General features: G+C 32.9%; 2 protein-coding genes and 1 long non-coding RNA gene across 5 annotated transcripts in view; all 3 read right to left on the reverse strand.

Annotated features, from left to right (window-relative positions):
- Positions 1-1,174: 1,174 nt before the first annotated feature.
- On the reverse strand, positions 1,175-5,128 carry LOC119190057. The gene is made up of 4 exons (XR_005112753.1): positions 5,041-5,128; positions 3,756-3,943; positions 1,843-2,068; positions 1,175-1,463 (listed from the first exon to the last, which is right to left on the reverse strand). It is a non-coding gene; the product is annotated as an uncharacterized LOC119190057 (long non-coding RNA).
- Positions 5,129-5,357: 229 nt separating this feature from the next.
- LOC115444581 (facilitated trehalose transporter Tret1) overlaps positions 5,358-19,416 on the reverse strand; it is a 30,220-nt gene continuing 16,161 nt past the window's right edge. Inside the window, exons 1-4 of one of the 3 annotated variants that reach the window (XM_030170411.2) lie at positions 14,039-14,525; positions 13,654-13,793; positions 12,480-12,618; positions 5,358-12,402 (exon numbers count right to left, since the gene is read on the reverse strand). In XM_030170411.2, coding sequence (XP_030026271.2) covers positions 11,135-12,402; positions 12,480-12,618; positions 13,654-13,749 — 1,503 coding nt within the window. In that variant the 5' untranslated portion in view covers positions 13,750-13,793; positions 14,039-14,525 and the 3' untranslated portion in view covers positions 5,358-11,134. Of the gene's footprint in view, positions 12,403-12,479; positions 12,619-13,653; positions 13,794-14,038; positions 14,526-19,416 lie in introns of those variants that run through there. The other 2 variants (XM_030170420.2, XM_037440988.1) reach the window with 2 other exon arrangements.
- LOC115444352 (alcohol dehydrogenase 1-like) lies at positions 16,637-17,568 on the reverse strand. The gene has a single exon (XM_037440990.1). The coding sequence runs from the start codon at positions 17,401-17,403 to the stop codon at positions 16,981-16,983; it is 423 nt and encodes a 140-aa protein (XP_037296887.1). The 5' UTR covers positions 17,404-17,568; the 3' UTR covers positions 16,637-16,980.

Genomic DNA, 19,416 nt, shown 5'->3' on the forward strand with positions numbered 1-19,416 from the left:
GAAGATATGGGCAAAGGTAACCCGAGCTAGTTCGGCTTCACGTTAACCGACTATGTATAGTTGTCACTTTTACGTCCATCAAACGTCATAATTTATTATGCTACCAAGTTTCGGTGTTTGTAAATTGTCATATTCATTTTATTTTTGATACTTATGTGATATTTAGTTACCAGCGCTTTGTTTATTTATAAACTACAAAAATAAATGTGTATTATAATGGAAATAACTACCTGTAATCAGTTTAATGTCTACCTTTACGTAAGTATATTATTAATCGATGATTTCACATATTAGTATTTAGATGGTAAAATATTGGAAGTAGATTTGAAAGTTTTTGATTTTAGACACAAAATGTTTGTTAGAAGAAAATAAATATTATATTTTACTGAATTTAAAATAGCACCACGATACAAGCAAAAGCTTACGAATAATCTTTCTTGGTTATAATTTAAATTGATAATTATATAAGTTTATCATGTAGGTAGACTTAAACTGTTGGTTTGTTTGGCGATCGTGATACCTATTTCTATTACATTTACGGTTTTATTTTGAAAATAAACAGATACTTTTAGGTAGGTAGTGTGGTTATTATTTTAATACTTACTTTTGTTGCTGTTATAACAAATTAATAGGTATGACTTATAATTGTGATTAATGGAAGAAGAATTATCTACGTTTATTGTTCGATTTTATGAATGTTTCAATTATTTACGCATAATAGGTGATTTAGTAGGTATGTTAACGTTTGGTGATTTCGAATCAAGACTAATCCGTTGTCTTAGTTTTTGTTTTCCGATAAATTGCCCCCGATATCTTAAGCAACGCCAATTTTTTTTACACCGGGTTACCTTTTGAAAAATTTCACCCTTCGCCACTGTCAGGTTGCAATTTTAATAATTATATAGAAAACTTAAGAAACGTTAGCATCTTCACTAATATCTGTTACATGTGAACCTCATAAGAATCTAAACTAAAATTTCATGAATTTATAGAAGTTGTACCTTCCATCCAAAATGTAATTGAATACAAACATAATACCAACAGGTTCTAAAAGTACTGTAATCGAAATATTCTAATAAATAAGCCGAAGAACATTAACATTTCTATCGTAAAAAATAATCACTGTTTACTCAACTAATGAATATAAAAGAAGGTATTTTGGTGAAACAAAATAAAAGGTTGAAGAAATACTTTTTATTACTGTTCGTATAATGGTAATTGGTAAAACGAATAAAAAACATCCATACAGCCAGTCTTATTACGTGCTCATAGCAGTCTTAATAGACGTTCAATCACATCTGAGGTAACTTGGCAGGATTAATCACTTACTTATCCACGAAGCCGTATCGTCAGTTACTGCCTCAGTTGAATTTGCATCTCGTCTTAATGTCGGAATAACAATATTAGGGGCGCCGTAACCCAAGCACGAAGTATAAAGACCATACTCCCGTGGTCACAAATTACTAGAAAAAAGAAGTAAGTTTATCTTATCGTTTTCATTTATGATCATTTAAAATCTAAATACAAACTCCATGGTGTAATTAAATAAAGGGAAAAGATTAATGCTAAAATCTAGGAATTTGCTATTTGCTTCGTATTTTTGTTAACTATAATTAGTATACTTAAAATAACATTAAACACGATCTATGGAGGCGAGCTGCTGAGATATTTTATTTGCGAAATAATTATGAAGAAAAAACATTAATTACATGTATTCAACATTTAATTAAAGGTTATATTCATTAGTCTCCGAGTTAATACCTTCGTTTTGTTTATTATCGCCGCCTAGCAACTGTATTTAAGGGAAACTATTTCTAAGCTAAAAAACATTTATGTAATTACTTGGCATCATGACTTAACATCTAAAGGCGGGATGTCTAGCGATGTTCAATACTATGCTGCACTTATCATTTAAAGTTCAAGGTGGAGTTGTTTACGAGGATCGTTGCGCTTGACATCTGGCGAAGTCATCGAGCATTCAGCAGCAGTTGTATGAAATATACTTTGTCTCAAAAACGGTCACCAACGCTCTCACTTTATCATTGTTGCCCTTTCACTTTCTGTATCTCTGTTATAAGAACAAGATTCATTACTAAAATAAATAACATAGATTACATAATCATACTCGTTAATGCTTAGACATATATATTATCTAAATCCTAATGATATTATGTATTCACTAATCTTGTCACAGGTCGTATACTTAACTAATTATTCGTTTTGTACCCTTCGTACACATTTGGCTTGACGCGTACAAAACGCATGTTAAATCCTCACATATAAAACAAAATTCTCCACCGCGTCTGTATGTCTGAATGCGACAAACTCAAAAACTGACGTACGATTTGGTGAAATTTGGTATGGAGATGGTTTGTAACCCTAGAAAGGACATTGTAGCCAGCGTAACTACTAAATGAGACTTAACATCTCATATCTCAGGATGGCGAGCGCAGTGAAATGCCAAACAATACTTTGTAATTCAAAGTGTTGGATGGTGTTTCTGCTGTTTGAGGGCGGTCGTACCGCTTACCATCAGGCGAACGGCGAGCTCATTTCGTCATTCAAAGCAATAAAAAAAAGGACAAGGCTATATTTTGTCCTGAGAAAGCATATAGCGGGACTTTGGAAAACTAACACGCGGGCGAATCTGCAAGCAGAAACTAGTTATAGAATAATAATACTGAACCAAATAGTAAACGTCCACGCAATAACTAATTAACATCGACGAATATTTGTGTTTGTGGATGTATTAAATTATTAAATTATGCAGCGAGCTCAAATATTTCTACTCTGTTATTTAAACTACTCAAAGCCTCTGGAAAATGTTGGCCATCAAAATAGATTTTAACTTAACGATTTTAAAAAAAAAATAAACTTATCTTTTAATTAATATTTCACATGTTTGATATTGCAAATAAAAAACCATTTTATTCTGTTTTCAAATCCCCTCTTTCTATTCTTTAAATTTATATAATAGACTAAGTAAGTCATGAAAAAACATATCAGTTTCTTTAAACTGTATGCAAGTTCTATGGAAACGAAGTATAGTTAGTGGCGCAACAGATTTAAACCGACTATGAAATAGTGATGGTATTAGAGCCACCTCGCCTTGTACAAATACAAAAATTACCGGCCAGATTTAGATGATATTTGGTAGAGATACTTCGGGAACCAGTAAAGGTCACAGGCAACATTTATCCCGGGAAAATATATAGCAAAACTTTTATCCCCGAAAAACTCTTTTAGTCAAGCGAAGCTACAAGCAAAACCTAGTTTCACATATAAGACCGTAACATAAGCCCCACTTCGCCATAAAAAGTACAAAACTCGCAAAATCTGTGGCGTATTGTATATTTTTAACAACGAGCGATCAAGTCAATATTATTTTTATTTGTGTAGTAGGTCAGTTCCGAGTCAACTGCGGCTTCACGTCGAATGCGCTCAAACAAAATATATTGTAGAACAATTTTTTCGGTGAACAGGGCGCGGACGGTGGCCACCGCGTGTATAACTCGTGGGCACGATTGAAGAGAAATCTCAAAAGTCGTGCTCTTTGAATGTTAGGGCGATAAATTAGCATAAAAACTTATTTTCCCAAAATATCCCCTAATTAGTTAGTTTTTGTGTCGTTTCAGCAACATTGACAATTTTAGAATAAGTAGTGTTAAATGCATTCAAAAAATTTATCACGCGTGCTAACCTAAAAGCGAGGCCTTTTTCTTAGTAGGTTTATTTATCCAAGAAAAGGTACTCACTTTAAAATAAGTGTCCAGCAGGTTTTGCATAGAGCTTGCAGTCTGTAAGAACTCCTTAATGCGGATCGATTTAATCCTGTACCTTGCCAATACGGCGCAGTTTAAAAGTTATTTACATATTTGTAAAATTGAATATTAGTATTCTCAACCAGATCTTCATGTTTCAAAAGCTAGGTTAAGTCTCTTAGCTGAAAAAGTATGCCCAATATAACTATCACATAGGGTAACTAATAGAATAAGATTCTTGCAGCCAATGAAGTACGAAAATCTTTAGTTAGTCAATATTATAATCAATTATTTATACTATAGTTTTAACATCCGTGTACCATGTTAAAAATAACTTATCTTGATACAATACCGTATCAGTTCAAACATACCTAACGTTTAAGTGTAATCTCCAGACTCGCTCAGAGTAAAACAAGTTGAATTCTTACTAAATAAAACTAAATAGAAAGTCCTTAAAGAAAATTTCTTTCTGTTACTTAAAGTTTATATTTTAGGTTTCTTTTTATCTTTTAAATATCATTTCTTTCATCTCAATACTTAGTCATGTGCAATTTTTACTCTAAGTATATTTAAGGCGCCTAGCCGAGCAAATGGCCTTGAGCAATTCATTCCATGTTGAACGATGTTACGGGCGAAGTTTTAGAAGTTATAAAACTACCAAAATAATTATTTTACATTTTCTATCTATTTGTAGATTGCAAATTAAAATCATGTGAACTCGAGGAAATGAACGAAATGAAATAGGAGAAGTATGATCTAATATATCTTGACTTATCATAAGTGCAACTATTTTCGCGTACGTGATAAATAAAGTATTTTATAAATAATTTAGAGCCGTCTGTCGAGGGGTAATCATCTTTAGTCAGTCAATATTTTATTGGACCGCACTCCTCTTACCATCAGGTGCAGTAGGGTCACTTGGCTGTCATAACACAAAAAAATGATACCAAACTTGTTGATCAACTTAGCTCAATATAGCACATTCGTAAAAATAACCAAATCGACTTGTAAAAACGAACGCGCGCCGAGCAGTCGCCATGCTTGGCGCGACTGGAAATCGCCATAGCTGAATGGTATCAATTACCTACGTCACGGTAGATTTGTTTATTTTTAGGATCGCCTACTGGATAGCCGAAGCAAAGAGAAACCCAAAACATTTTGCGTTAATCAAAATGTAGTAGTCAAATAAATCGTAGGTGTATATACTATACAAGGTGAAAATGTAGAGACAACATAAAATAGTAGAAGCAGAGTCGTCGTGTCTGCACCAATTACTAACCAATGACTATGCCAATTGCCTACGGTATTCCCAAATCGGGTAATGATATCCACCCGTTCTATATTTTAGGAATTTCAATTTAACATTGGGATAGAAGGTGCTTCGAGACATATTATGTTTGGAATTAAAAAAAAAATATTTGCACTATAATACGAGATTTAAACCCAGCAACTTCCATTGAAATTTATACGTAGAAACTAGAAATATTGATTGATAGATAACATTTTTAACAAACAATGTCATCTAGAACTTAAAGAAGTTTATGTTTCAATTAAAGTCTATTTGGGTTTAAAGAGGTATAAAATAAAACTTATATGTATAATAAATATAACTTGTTTATTTTGTATTGCTTACATGATTTATTATTCATTTTCATCATGAAAGACATACATAGTAATTATTGGGCGATAAGGGGCCGTTGTTTTGTTATCCGTGGTCAAATAAAGTTAAAGGTCTAATTACACTGGCGCACTGAAAGCGAATTCACAGCGAGACGAAGGCGCTGCGCTATCGTCTAGTGTAATGAGACCTGTTATTTTATCTTTCTGCGGTTAAAACAACGGCCCTAAAATAAATAATTGTATCTTGCTTGTAGCTATTTGCAAAGAGGAAACTAACTTACAAAATTATCCTAAGGGTTATAATATAAATTTAATTACGAAGACGCGCCATTTTGCGGCTTTTAACAACGTAAAGGAACCATTTCAGGTACACTTAAAAGTAATGCCCATTACTCGTAGAGGCGCCGTGGGGGCCCAGAAGCGAACACAGAAGAATGACTGTTTAAGTAAATACAAAAAACATTTAAAAGAAAAAATAATCTAATTATAATTCCGCCGGATAATTGTTATTTAAAAAAGCCTTCATAACCTTAAAATTGCCTTTACCGTTTTAAGTTTATGAAGTTTCACTGTCAATTATCATTTATTATTACATTTTCGAATCATATTTTCAGCTTAATATATCTGCTTTGCATTTCCGCCAAAAAAGGCATACAATCATTTTATTTCCTCAATACATACATAAATTAACAAATACTTGCGGGAGTTTTTAATTAAAATTTATAACTAAATTATGACCCATTTGATTAAAAAGTTATGCGCACACTAGGCCTGAAATTGGCTCAGCTAATATCGTTTCATAATGGAGTACAGAGACAAAAGTTTGATAAAAGTACAACTTATGTAATAATAAAATAACTAACACAGTAAATCGTTTTGTTTGGCATTACAATACCAAAAAAAAAGAATTCGAAAACATGTTGTAGATTGCAAGCCATATTGGAGAGGTGTATACTCAGAATAGTCCATAATAATATAACATAAACCGTCTACATTTAAGTATTGCTTATTTTTTCTTATAACGTGTTGAACTACAGTTTTATTTTTAAAATGAATGAGGTAAAAAATTTCGCGTGAAAGATTATAAAACTAGCAAAAATAAAAAAAAAAGTGAGTCACATTTTAGTATCACAACAATCACAAAACTTTTGTAATCTAGCACATTATTTCATAACATTATTACGTTAAGTCGGTAGCATATCTAGTCACTGACTCTTTACTTCAGCATCATGAACTACTTACTGAGCCATGATTGGACACATTACCTAAGTTCAGTAAAATCACGTAAAATTAATATAAAAAATATTATAATTTATATGTAATGCAATTTCAAGTAAGTTAACGAAATGGTTATGTTGTTGCAATAGTAAAAACGCTTAAAATTTCCTTCAGTTTAAAAAGATTAGATAGGTACTTCATAAAAATTGCAATTCATCAAATTTAATTTAATTTTGTTTATTTTCGTTATCTTTCAGCGACTAGTTCGCCTAGAAACAATTACATTTTCACCATTAAATAATTTTAAAGAAACATTGCACGTCTCCTTTGAGATTTTTCATAAGATAATATTATAAATGACTGGCTGATATAAAGTATCTTAATAAGTTAAGAATTTTAATTTATCTTGTACCCGATATCATTATATTTATAAAAATGAACGAGTTACTTATAATATATTACTGACAAAAATAACATATTATATTGTTTAATTTTCTAATTGCTACCCCATACAATACCTAATTTTATTATCATATTCCAAATGGAAGCTCCATAACTTCAAATATCGAATTTTAATCTTATTGTCTATATTAGATGAAGCCATAAGGCAAACAGCAATTCGACATAAATTGATAAAAGGAGCCCTTAAGAAATCTTAATGATAAAGAGTTTTTGTCCAGGCTCCATACATTTGATTATTCCGCGAAGAAACTTTTACATCAATGTAACAGCGAGAAGAATTTGAAAAAAAAAATAGTTTTTAACTTATGGGTACTTATGATATTGTAAAATAAGACCAGCACAAATAATATACATTTGCTATGTGTCAAATTATGTTTACAATAGTTTTTAAGATAACAAACTGAATAAGATATTGTTATTAATAAATATACACTTGTTCAAATATTACATTCAAGTTGCCGCTGGCTAATACCCGTCAAACAAGATAAATTATGTGCTAACTGCTACTATACCTAAATGAAAGAAATAGGTATAAGGGATGGTGGAGTTTTATGGACTTACCGAATTAACTACCGAACGTAACAACGTTTGGTAAGATTTTTTTTCAAAAACGTATTGTAACGCAAAAGTAAGCTATCTCTGCTCCAAGTCCTGCTGGCGAGCCATCCTAATCATTATCATGGTCTATACCTCATTGGGTGATTATTTGACAGGTTACTACGAGTACTAAATAATACCGTGCGCCTTATCTCCAGGTCTCGTAAAAGTAGAGTAAAGAATCTGATACTTCGCCAACAGATTGGAATGTTATTCGAGAATATATCGCATCAATCACTTGAATGCCACTACAGCACTAAAGGTGACGACTTTTTCAAGAATGCCGATGCTATTGCCATCAAGACGAAGTTAAGAATAGTATATTACATTCCTTCCTCTGTGGTCGTAAATAAGGACGAGAATCCTGGTTAAATAGCAATTGCAAGTATGATGTCAGTGCCAACTATATAGAATATTACGAGTGAATCAGAGGTTGTGATGAAGCATCTGAACATAAAATCACGCATCCCTGCACGCCATATATGATGGTATAAGAACGTATATGCAGTATGAATTATTACTATTAATTTGATGTCCTTCGGTGGACCAACCGACGAGCAGCTGTGGCAAGACAATCATATCTGTCTTTTGTCGTACATCGCTGCTCTAACTGAATTAACCCATTAGATCGCTTCACGGGACACAGGAGATAATCTCTTCATTGAAAAACTTCTTTGCAGTCTGCTGCCGGCTTGAAGACTCAACATGCTGCCACCTACACTTTCTGTAGACGTATCAAGCTGTAAGATGTGTGGCCTGGAACTGCAGTCTCCCATTATTACCAAATGTAATATTTGTATGGAGAATTATCGAAGAGTATATAATGGAGTTGAATTCTGTGCTATTGCGTATATTCGGTTATAATATCTATCTAATATTGTGCTCTAATCTTAAATAAAGGCCAATGACAGTGCCAAGGTGTTTGGTTCTATTTGGTTTCATCGAGGGACACGCTTTATAGCGCATGTGAATTAATGTTAAAGTCCTCCAAAGATCTGTGGTCTTGTGTACTCAGTTTATTCTCCATATCGGTTATTTTTACTGTCAGTAACATCCCTTGCTATGCAGGTTCAACAGCGTGGCACAAAGTGTAAGCTCTACTGGGCTAAGAATAATGGTAGCATGCTTAGGACGCTTCCACTGCAAGGAATCAGCTCAACGACTTGAATGGACGGTCGTCACGAGCTATCTGTAATATTAATGATGCAAATATCACAAAATTATTAAAGCAGACCAGAACCACAAACACTAATACACACTCTCAACTGGAGAACAAATACACCCGTTAGATGACAATAGCGCAAATAAATATTTAGGCTATGAAAAGACAAAACAGATATTACAGAAAGAAGCCAAAAGCAGAATACTCCAACAATTTAAGCACAGACTTAATTTATTTAGTTATTTATTTAAGGACCTCAACGAAGGATACACGGCATATAATAAAAACAATGTCGTAACATTTTTACAATTAACAATGTGGCGTGCCTCTTCAATTATAGGAGACCAAAGCATGCAATTTTATATATTAGTACAGCGGCAAAAAAAATATTTGTTATTCATATTATTTAGATATATAAGTAGAAACTTAAAACAGACAAAAAAGGATAAAACATAATAAGAAATGACAAAACATAACAACATCTTATGTTATAACATGTGGTGGTAAATGTAATTAATTATAATTTATTGTGAGTACGTAATAATTGCAGGACTTGTTTCCTATACTTAGGAATGTCCGTGATGTCAAGGTCATGCGTTTTTGCAAGAGCATTATACTGCCTACAGAGCCTTTAATTTAAAAATCACAACTAAATTCTAGAAATATTACAAAAGCAGTTAATACATTTGCAGTTCCAGTTTTGACTTACTCGTTTGATATTTTAAAATGGACAAAAACAGACCTTAAGGATGCTCAACGAACTATCAATATCTCAATGACCAGAAGTAGAAAACATCATCCAAGGTTCTGCTTGCAAAGGCTCACACTACCTTGGACAGATGCCGGCAGGGGAATCATAGACATTGCAAACCTCCACAACAAACAGATCACGACTCTCAGACAATATTTTTACAACAAAGCACTATTATCTACTCTTCACAAAGCTATACGACAATTATGTCGTTTTGTACTATAAGCTAAGTTTAGTAGTGTATGTTAATACATACACTACTAAATTAAGCTGATCCGTTAACTCAACAATGAGAGCACGACAGACCGAGAGACAAAACTAGTAGCATGGACACAACGCTTCATGGAAAGCATCTCCAATATCTGAATAACTTGAACGTCGACAAAATGGGGTAGAACGAGTGGTACAGACGCGGAGAGCTATTTCCGGAAACCGAAGGGTTCCTGATGGCTATTCAGGATCAAATTTTTGAAACCCGCAATTATCAAATACATATTATTAAAAGTCCCGCATCCGATATTTGCAGAAAATGTAACAGTGCACCCGAGAACATACAACACATAACAAGCGCTTGTAAAGCAATAGTACAAACTGACTATAGACATAGACATGATCAAATATGCAATATTATCCATCAAAAGTTTGCCATTAAGTACAGACTAATAGCAAATGAGCCTCTACAACCTTATTATAAATATAAACCTGAAACCGTATTAGAAAATAAAACCCATAAACTTTACTGTGACAGAACAATCTTCACAGACAAAATAGTAAAATACAATAGACCAGACATATTTCTAGTAGACCAAACATACAAAATCAGCCACGTTAATAGACATAGGCATACCAAACACTCATAACGTTCAGAGTACCATTACAGAAAAGTTATCCAAACATATTTACCTCAAAGACGAAATAGCCCGGATGTGGAAACTACAAAAAGTGTCAATAGTGCCCCAATGGGCAATAGAATTACTGTTTACTACTGGAATTATACCTAAACATAATATAAAGCCATATAAATTTTAGACTTACCACCAAAAACATAGCTCAGTTTACAAAAAACCACCATACTAAACACCTTAAGATAGTCCGCAAATTCTTATCGACCGACGTTAACGGACAGGCAGACTAAAGAAGTTAATTATAGCTAAGCACCTAAAACAATACAACACTGCACACTTGGCCGAGGCCCGTGTGTAGTATTTTCTCCAGTCAAAAAAGCTGCGTGCGCAATGCAAAAAAGAAATAATAATAATAATTAACAAATATATGTAGATGACACGAAGTTCATCAGGTCATCTAGTTAAAAGATATTATTCTTCTAATATTATATTTATATGTATACTTTTAACTTAATATATAAATTTTATTGTAACGACACATGTTTTCTTCAAAGACTGTTCTAACTTTAATTCAAACTTTAGCCGTTTACTAATTAGGTTTAGAAATAAAAAAATTCAGAAGTGATTATCTCAAAACTAACTTCATATTAGTAAGTTTTCGCCCCACAGCGACGATATATATGATATCTATGGAGATTTCGTACCTCTAACAACTAATCTATTTTCTCTTAATTAAACTTTGAACAGCACCATTAGGTTCCGAGGGATCTTTAAAGAAATGTTCAATTTCAAACAAAGTCTTATCTTTAGTCTCAGGTAAATATTTATACACAATAAAAAAAAATATAGACGCCGATATGCCATAAAATAGAAAAGCACCAGACAAACTAAGCGCTCTAAAAATGTATGGAGAAACTTTTAATATAGTTGCCATTAGAAACTCTGAAAATAGAGTCAGTAAAAGAAGACACTCAGTTTGGTACCTCAAGCATATCAGCTCACCAAATATTGTTGACGGCATTATCATTGGCCCAATGCTTATTGATACCGAAAATAAGGTCAGCAACAATATCGAAAGATATTTGTTCTCTGATATAAGAGAAAACTTGACAAGGTATAAGTAAATAGATATTATGAATAAAAATATAATACCCAAAATGGCCGACGAAAGTAGAAGGGTTCGCCTTTTTAGGAACTTGGATAACGCGCAACCAACTTGCATACCAATAATAGTTACAGAGTCCATTATAAGCATCCCAATATTAGCAGTTTCTTCACTACCAGTTATTTTTTGCATTAAATCTACCGCGTACATACTACAAACTAATTTCCCTGAAAAATGGTACAATGACATAACTGATATGGAAATAAACATTGGCATATAGAATGCCTTAGTCCTAACCGTTTCCATAGCTTGCTTAAATCTTGACCTACAATCAGTACGTGTACGGTCCGCACACATTCTAAGATATGCTTTTTGTGAATCGATAAGTGTTTCAAGTTCGTATTCGGAATCTTTATCGTACCCTTTCAACCAGTGATGAGAAATTGCGCACTCTTCGAAACGTCCCTTCATTGCTAACCAATACGGAGATTCGGGCCAAAACACTACGGTTAAAGGGTACAAAGAACAAACAAATGCGAGAATTCCTATGTTTTTCCAATGCGAAAAGGCCCCCGTTGCGTTAGCTATCCATACACCCCAAAAGAAAAGCGTTGATTCAAATATCATAAATATTCCTCGGTAGCGAGGCGACGAATATTCTGTTACGATCACGACCAACAAAGTCATGTTACTGGCAAGCAGCATGCCTAACATTATGGCGCTGATCAAAAGATGTGTTGTGTTTGTGCTAAAGTAAAAAAGTATGAATCCAACTAAAGTATTTAAACAAACTAAAAGGAAAGGTAGTTTTCTTCCGACGTATCTTGTGAGTATAGGTATTATGAATACCCACGGCAACGCGCTGTATCCATGAACTGATGCTGGAAGAGAAATATACAGAATTTTACTTAACCGTATGAAAATATCGCATCTAATTTAAAATTTGCCGTATACTCACATAACCACGACTCCATGTTTTCTGTGACAGCATCCGTTGAGTTGGCTTCTCTTCGTATTTGTGGTATCATTACTGTTGGAGCGCCGAATCCTAACCCAAGGACGAAGTATATGGACCACACACCGCTCGATACAAATAACTGAAATAATATATCATTTTAGACAGTTATTTTTATTTTATGAGATATAAATACCATACTAAAATAAAAGTTACGAAACATAAATCTTATTCACCCCAGAGAATATAGCTTCTATACGAGAGTGATTGAAAGAACATTGGTTTTAATTATTTCAAAAGTCATTAGATGAAATGTCAATTTAGATACATTAGTCAAAATTATACAACTAAATTTAAAAAAAAATGATGTTCAGAATATGCTTTTAAATTACACCAACTATAGTTTCCACATCATGTTTGGGTTCTTTCATTGCATTTGAATTCAACATTTGACATTTTATTTCAGATTCTCGAAAATCTATGTCTTAAGAGAGCGCTTTAAGTTTTGTCATTAAAATGTCTTATTAATTATTCTAAACCCGCGTTATAAGAAATTTGTTAATTGCTTTATTTAAAAAACAATTGTGTAAGTCGTATTTTAATAAATTACGATATTAATTATCTAAAAATCGTCATTATTTATCGATATTTTAGAAATCGACACTGGAACATTACTAGCAAAGAAATATATATGAAAACTGGTGACAACCTTGTTGCCATTACATGAATGAGTATTACTACTTATCTCTTTCTTTCACCTTATCCAAGCCATAAGGTAATATAGTGTTATGTAGTTATTTTAGCATGGCTTCTACGGCTTTCTTATAACTATCTTGAATTTACGGTTGACAACCGTCAAACGGAATTAATTCAGACACATGATAATCCTTACGTTCAATGCCAAAGAGTCAATGTTAACAACTTTAGTAAATAGATAACAACACAAATGTTTTTATGTGTATTATTAAATTAAAATTGAAAAATATTCACTTAAACTGGCCTTGTAAAATTATTTTTGTAATTTTTTGTTAATTATAATTAATAATTTTAATTATTTTGAATTGTGCATTAATTCACACGAGCACTTTAAATTATATACAATCACTCTTAATTTTAAAACAAGTTGTCTTTTAATACAATAATAATGTTAATAAATGTAAGTAGTTAAATCATTTACCTGTCTCAAAAATGGCCTCGAAACATGTTTGGCCCTATTTTCTGTATTTTCAACTTTGTCATTGTTGGTAATTCTGTCAAATTCATCTGATTCCATGGTAACCACTCTGAAATAAACGCTCGTAGTCACACAGCAACCATCTAGAACATACACAGTATGAAAAGTCAATGAAACATTACCACAACTCACCATAAACATTATTTAAGTTTTTTTTTATCTATGTTAATCACATTTGTTAATTAACTCTAAACTCTTCAATAGACTTAATATTGTATGCACTATCAGTAATGTGCTATTACTTAGTTTACATTTATTTTACATAAATACTCAAATTGAATTTAGTATTTTTTAAACAATCAATTATATTAGACGGATTTTGACTTACTAAAAAAAGAAAAGTATAGACGGTGGCCAATGAATTAATATGTACGGATTTGGTGTCACAATACACAGCTGAGTCAACACTAGTATACGTTGTTGTGAAATAAATTCAGCTTGACAATTTTGACCAAACAACACAAACAAATAATCGCATTCAAGCAATTGTCAACAATTTATCGTTATTATAACATATATTTGAAAAATTAACTGAAGCACTTCTATATTTTACGCATTAATAAACTAAAGACTGAATGTCACCTATCTCCGCGGTCAACGTTTTGATTTATTTACTTCGGCGCCTACGCACAAATACTGAACTCGGAACATAACAAATCTGTGCTCCGTCGAAGCTGAACTCGCATAATTATCTACTACTTAACTATATGCAACCAGATAGTTTTATTAATAAAATTAACTAGCTTCGAGACACAACTTTGCTTTGACGGCTGAGACAAATTTTACCGAACATAAAAGAAGATTCACTCAGGTTCAATTATGGGTGATTCGAATTTATTCACTTAAGCAATAATGTTTACCTACCCTCGATTTATTATATTAAATAAAAAAAATAACTTGCTACATTAAAAAGTCTCTGCAATTAGAACTTTAATCCCCGTCATAGTTAGGTTTTGTTTAGCCTACAATACCTCATTACATGGTTAATTTTTTAAATTAAATATAATACCATTTAAAAACCAAATATAACCCCTCCACACCCGGGCCTACCCGCGCCTTATTTTACCACGGTCACTAGGATTATATTTAATAAATTAATATACATCTCAGCCTTAAGATTTATTCATACCAAATTTTATCGAAAACATTTATACCGTAAATACATAGTCGAAAAAATACACACATACAGACTCAAATTCGCAATATATAAGTATAACTGTAAAAGTATAAACAAGAATTAATAAGTCATAGTCAGATGATAAGTTAAATGGCTATGTCAACAAATGCATATGATAAGTTGCAGAGTGCATGTCAGATCTAAATTAATACATTGTTGTGACTTTTATTCCAACCGTTCACTGATAACAAAATCTTGACCGCTTAACCCTAGAGTGCGTACGGTATTCATGTTTTGGCAGTAGACACGGAGGGAGCATTTTGTCGCCCGTATTCACTTCATAATTTCACATACGAATAATATAATAAAATAATTTATCTATAAATCTAAATTTATAGAATAGACAAAAAGTTAATAGAGAATCAATAATAGAGAATCAATATTTTTATTAGAAAATCTTAGAAATCTTATGCAATTTTTGGAAAGTGTCATTATTTTTTAAGGTTCATCTTTCTTTATATTATAATATTAAAGTATATAAAAAAAAATATTGATATCATGATTTTCCTTCATCTACAGTTTGTGCATAACAGTTTGACAAAAGTACACGTTTTACCATAACTTAGCACGTCTATGACACCCTTTTTGGTGCGCTTTCGGTTATAAACTGGGAACTAGCTTATTCAAAATCTAATGTTTCGTCTAGGCAAGACAATAATATGGTAATATTTGGGCTTCCTTTTTGTGATTCATTTGATGTTTTTGTCATGCAATAACCTACAAGTAAATAAAACGCAAACAATATTTAAATTACATTTTATAATTTCAAAGAAGTTTGAGACTATCATAGTAATATTTAATATCCTCTTTATACTATGAAAACAACCGTAAACAATTCTATCAAGTTATGCAATATTAACATACTTATTTCAACTATTTAACGAATAATATTACAGACTTTGTACTTACGGACTGATGGTGGTTACTTGTTTCTCCTGCGGTCCCCTAAGCCCTACTTGAGTGCAACCTTTCGGTACGGGTCGGCGATTAATATGCCCCTATATTCAAAAATATAAGCCCGAATTTAAAGTGCATGTATTTTAAGAAATTTAATTCATTTTTTTACGGAGCGCACCAAAATGCTCTTAGCGCCTACTGTAGGGTTGAAATTTACTTTCAATGCACTTGATTTAAAGGCCCGGCGATTGTGTTATCTTAATTGGTGACGACATATTTCTATTCGTCACAGTATTATTAGCTAAAGCGAAGCGTAATATTATGATCAAACAGTAATCCAATGTGAAGTGATGGCAGTCTGTTGTGTTTCGTATGGCAGGTGAAATATCCGGAATCCTAAATACCCGCGTCCTTCCCTAATCGCTATTCCTTTCCTTTGAGGTCGACAGCGCATCCATAATTCTTTTAGAATTGTGACCGTTTGAAAGCGGTGGTAACAACAACATCAGATGAGCCAGCTATATATCGTCGTCGTCGTCGTCGTCGATCGTTTAGTAAATTACCTACAGGTAAAAAAATGTGATATTATGGAACGTTCCGATTTTTAGTACTTTTTAAGGTTAGTAAGGTTAATAATTTAATATTGATAGTTTGACATAATTGACTTGCATAATTGACATCTAATAGATTTTATTTCTCTAAAATATTTTCGGCGATGCTACATCAACAAAAGAAAAGCATACTCCAAAATTCAAACTATGTTGGCAAATACACTCGTTAATGAAAGGGAAAGACAAAAATTGAAACAACACAATTTATAATTTTTACATTTATTTAATAAATGCAGACGAATTATTTTGCAGTTAATAATGCTGTAAGAGTTGATGCATGCAGTTAGTGGAAAGAATTTAGGTCATACGAGTACATAGAATATATAACTAATTGAAGACAAGAGGTTTGTTATTACATCACAATCTGAAGCCTAACATTCTTTTCTTATTAAATTGAATCAGTTGTGTTCAGAAAGACAAGAACATCTGACTAGACTAAAATTATTATACAATACAAAAAAAAAAAAAAGATTGCTTATTTATTTTACAAGCATCGTCTATGAATTTACCCGTGTTTAAAAGTTTTGTATTTTACCCGCATAATTAATTATTTTATTAATAAATTTATAATATTAATTTTATAGCTCAAAGGCTCTCAAGCTGACTTAATGTGACAACCTTTCTGGCCGGTGCGATTTCAGCATCCTTACCTTCTTCAGAAACCCAAATAGAACCAGTGTCAGCTTCTTGGAAAACCTTAATGGCATTTTTTCCCAGGACATCTGGCGTCTGCCATATGAGGCTACTCCTAAACTTATCAAAGATACTCGCCTGTTCGTCTACTACCATCTGGCCATCCGTCATGTCCGAAGATGTGAATCCAGGGCATATCGCCACCACTCTGACTGCCGAAGTCTTATAATTGTATTCATGGCCCAAACCAAGTGTGAGACCTATTATGGCATATTTGGAGGCTTTATAACTTGTAATGAATGGGTCTACAAGAAAACCAGATATGGAAGAGATGTTAATGATGGTGCCGCCTTTGCCGCCTCTGTCCTTCCTCATGCTGTTATAGAATTTCAGACTCCATTGGAGGGTGCCTAATGCCTTAGCCTATGCCTTTAGTAATATCTCCATAGATAAATTTATCTATGGAGATATTACTAAAGACTTAGAAGAAGTACACAACAAAGTCTATGAAAAATACGGGTACGTAAACATATTGGTCAACAACGCTGGCGTTCTGAACGAGGACGATCCCGAATTGACTCTTCGAGTTAATGCATTAGGCACCCTCCAATGGAGTGGAATTCCACTCTGTCATCGCCGTATTGCTCTTTAAGTGCTAATTCAGTTTCCGCACCATGTTTTTCATTCATGTCAACAATTATTACATTTTTGATGTCGTTTTTTAGCAAATGTTCAGTAATTGCTCGTCCGATGCCACTAGCCGCTCCGGTTACTATCGCTATTTTTCCAGCGATATCTCTCTCACTCGCCAGCTGGTCATCAGCATGCCCTAAGGTCATGCTCAGACAGACAAGCAACCCAGTTGGGAACAACATTATTAGATCAACTAATAATAAAAACGAATGTATTCAGTGCAATTCTTCTGAGGCCTGTGGAGAGTTTGTTAATGACCATGAAGCATTGTGCGTCACTTTATATAGCAAAGTATAGCTGAAAATCAACATAATTTACATAAAAATAAATATTTTTCCTTATTATAATATGTCCATAATATCCATATGCACATGAGGCAAATACCCATTCCAGCTAATATTTACTTCATTAAGTATATGTTATTTTTTTGCTTGATGAGCCATTTCAGAATGTCCATTATCATCTTTACATATTATAAAACAAAGTTCCTCGGCGCGTTTGTCTATTTGTACACCGAACGGATACAGATGAAATTTGGTATGAAGACAGTTTGAAACCTTGGCAAGGACTACTTTTATCCTGGTAAAATATATGGTGGAACTTTCATCTCGGAAAAAATCTTACACGCGGGTGAAACCACAAGCAAAAGAAGAAGCAGTACTTTTATCTTCCGCGTCTGGGATTCGGTACCGCGACGTGAGGACCCTTAAGTCAGAATATTACTAGGTACTTTCAATATATATAGGTACGATTTACAGTTTTTTTTGCCTCGATCATCATTTAACTAATAATAAAAATTAATTTACAGAAAATTATACATTTTTAATTTTGCATCTACGGTAAAAATAACCTCGATCGTTTAGCCGTCAAATTTATGTCCATGGTTTACTACGTATCTTATTTCTTCCACTTGTATTTGCAGCGACAAATTACCTCTACCAGCGCATGGGAGTGAACGGGCAGTTATGTTGATTTCTTTGGTCTTATGACCAAATGTCAACACTGGAGTATAGTTTCATCCAAACGAGTATTGGACCAAGTCCCTAACGTTGTATACACTCACTACAATATCAACAAAAACCCGTGGTTTGCTTCTTCGGCGTATAGCATCATCCGAGCGACCAAGTCCTTGACGTTATATACTCTCTCCATCACCATATCAACCAAAACTCATGGTTTCTTCAGCTCTTACGGGACGTCGCCGGTTATCTGCCATTATCCCATTCGAAAGTGGGATCAGCGCACCACAATTTTTGAAACATGTTGCAGAATTTCGCTTGATTTTTAGTGCCTGCCGTCTGATACTGTATCTGTCAACGCCTCTAGAAAAAATTTTCCCGTGCAAAAGAAAAATCCAAAAAAACACATTTGCTTATAAATAACTACTTAAATAATACAAAGTAGGTTAGAATAATACATTATTTAATATCGTATTATGACATAGATTATAAAGCAAACCAATGACGTAACAGACTTCTGTATTGGATCACAAGATAAACCATGGTATTTGCTTTTTATTCTTGTCTTATCTGCAAACAGCTTTAACGTTAACATTAATTAAAATTTATAATAAAATAATTTGTTCAAATTATTCTGGTATAAGAATTACGTGAAAAATAAAAATATTATAATATAATCTTTATCTAGATTTTTTTATTACAATCTAAAAGCCGCGATAACTTAATTGTCCATGGA

Source organism: Manduca sexta, chromosome 21 (genome assembly GCF_014839805.1).
Source record: "Manduca sexta isolate Smith_Timp_Sample1 chromosome 21, JHU_Msex_v1.0, whole genome shotgun sequence".
NCBI classification, from domain to species: Eukaryota; Metazoa; Arthropoda; class Insecta; order Lepidoptera; family Sphingidae; genus Manduca; species Manduca sexta.

What these genes read in the sequence shown, in the direction of transcription:
- LOC115444352 (XM_037440990.1), bottom strand. Translation starts at nt 17,403, where the DNA reads ATGAGGAAGGACAGAGGCGGCAAAGGCGGCACCATCATTAACATCTCT.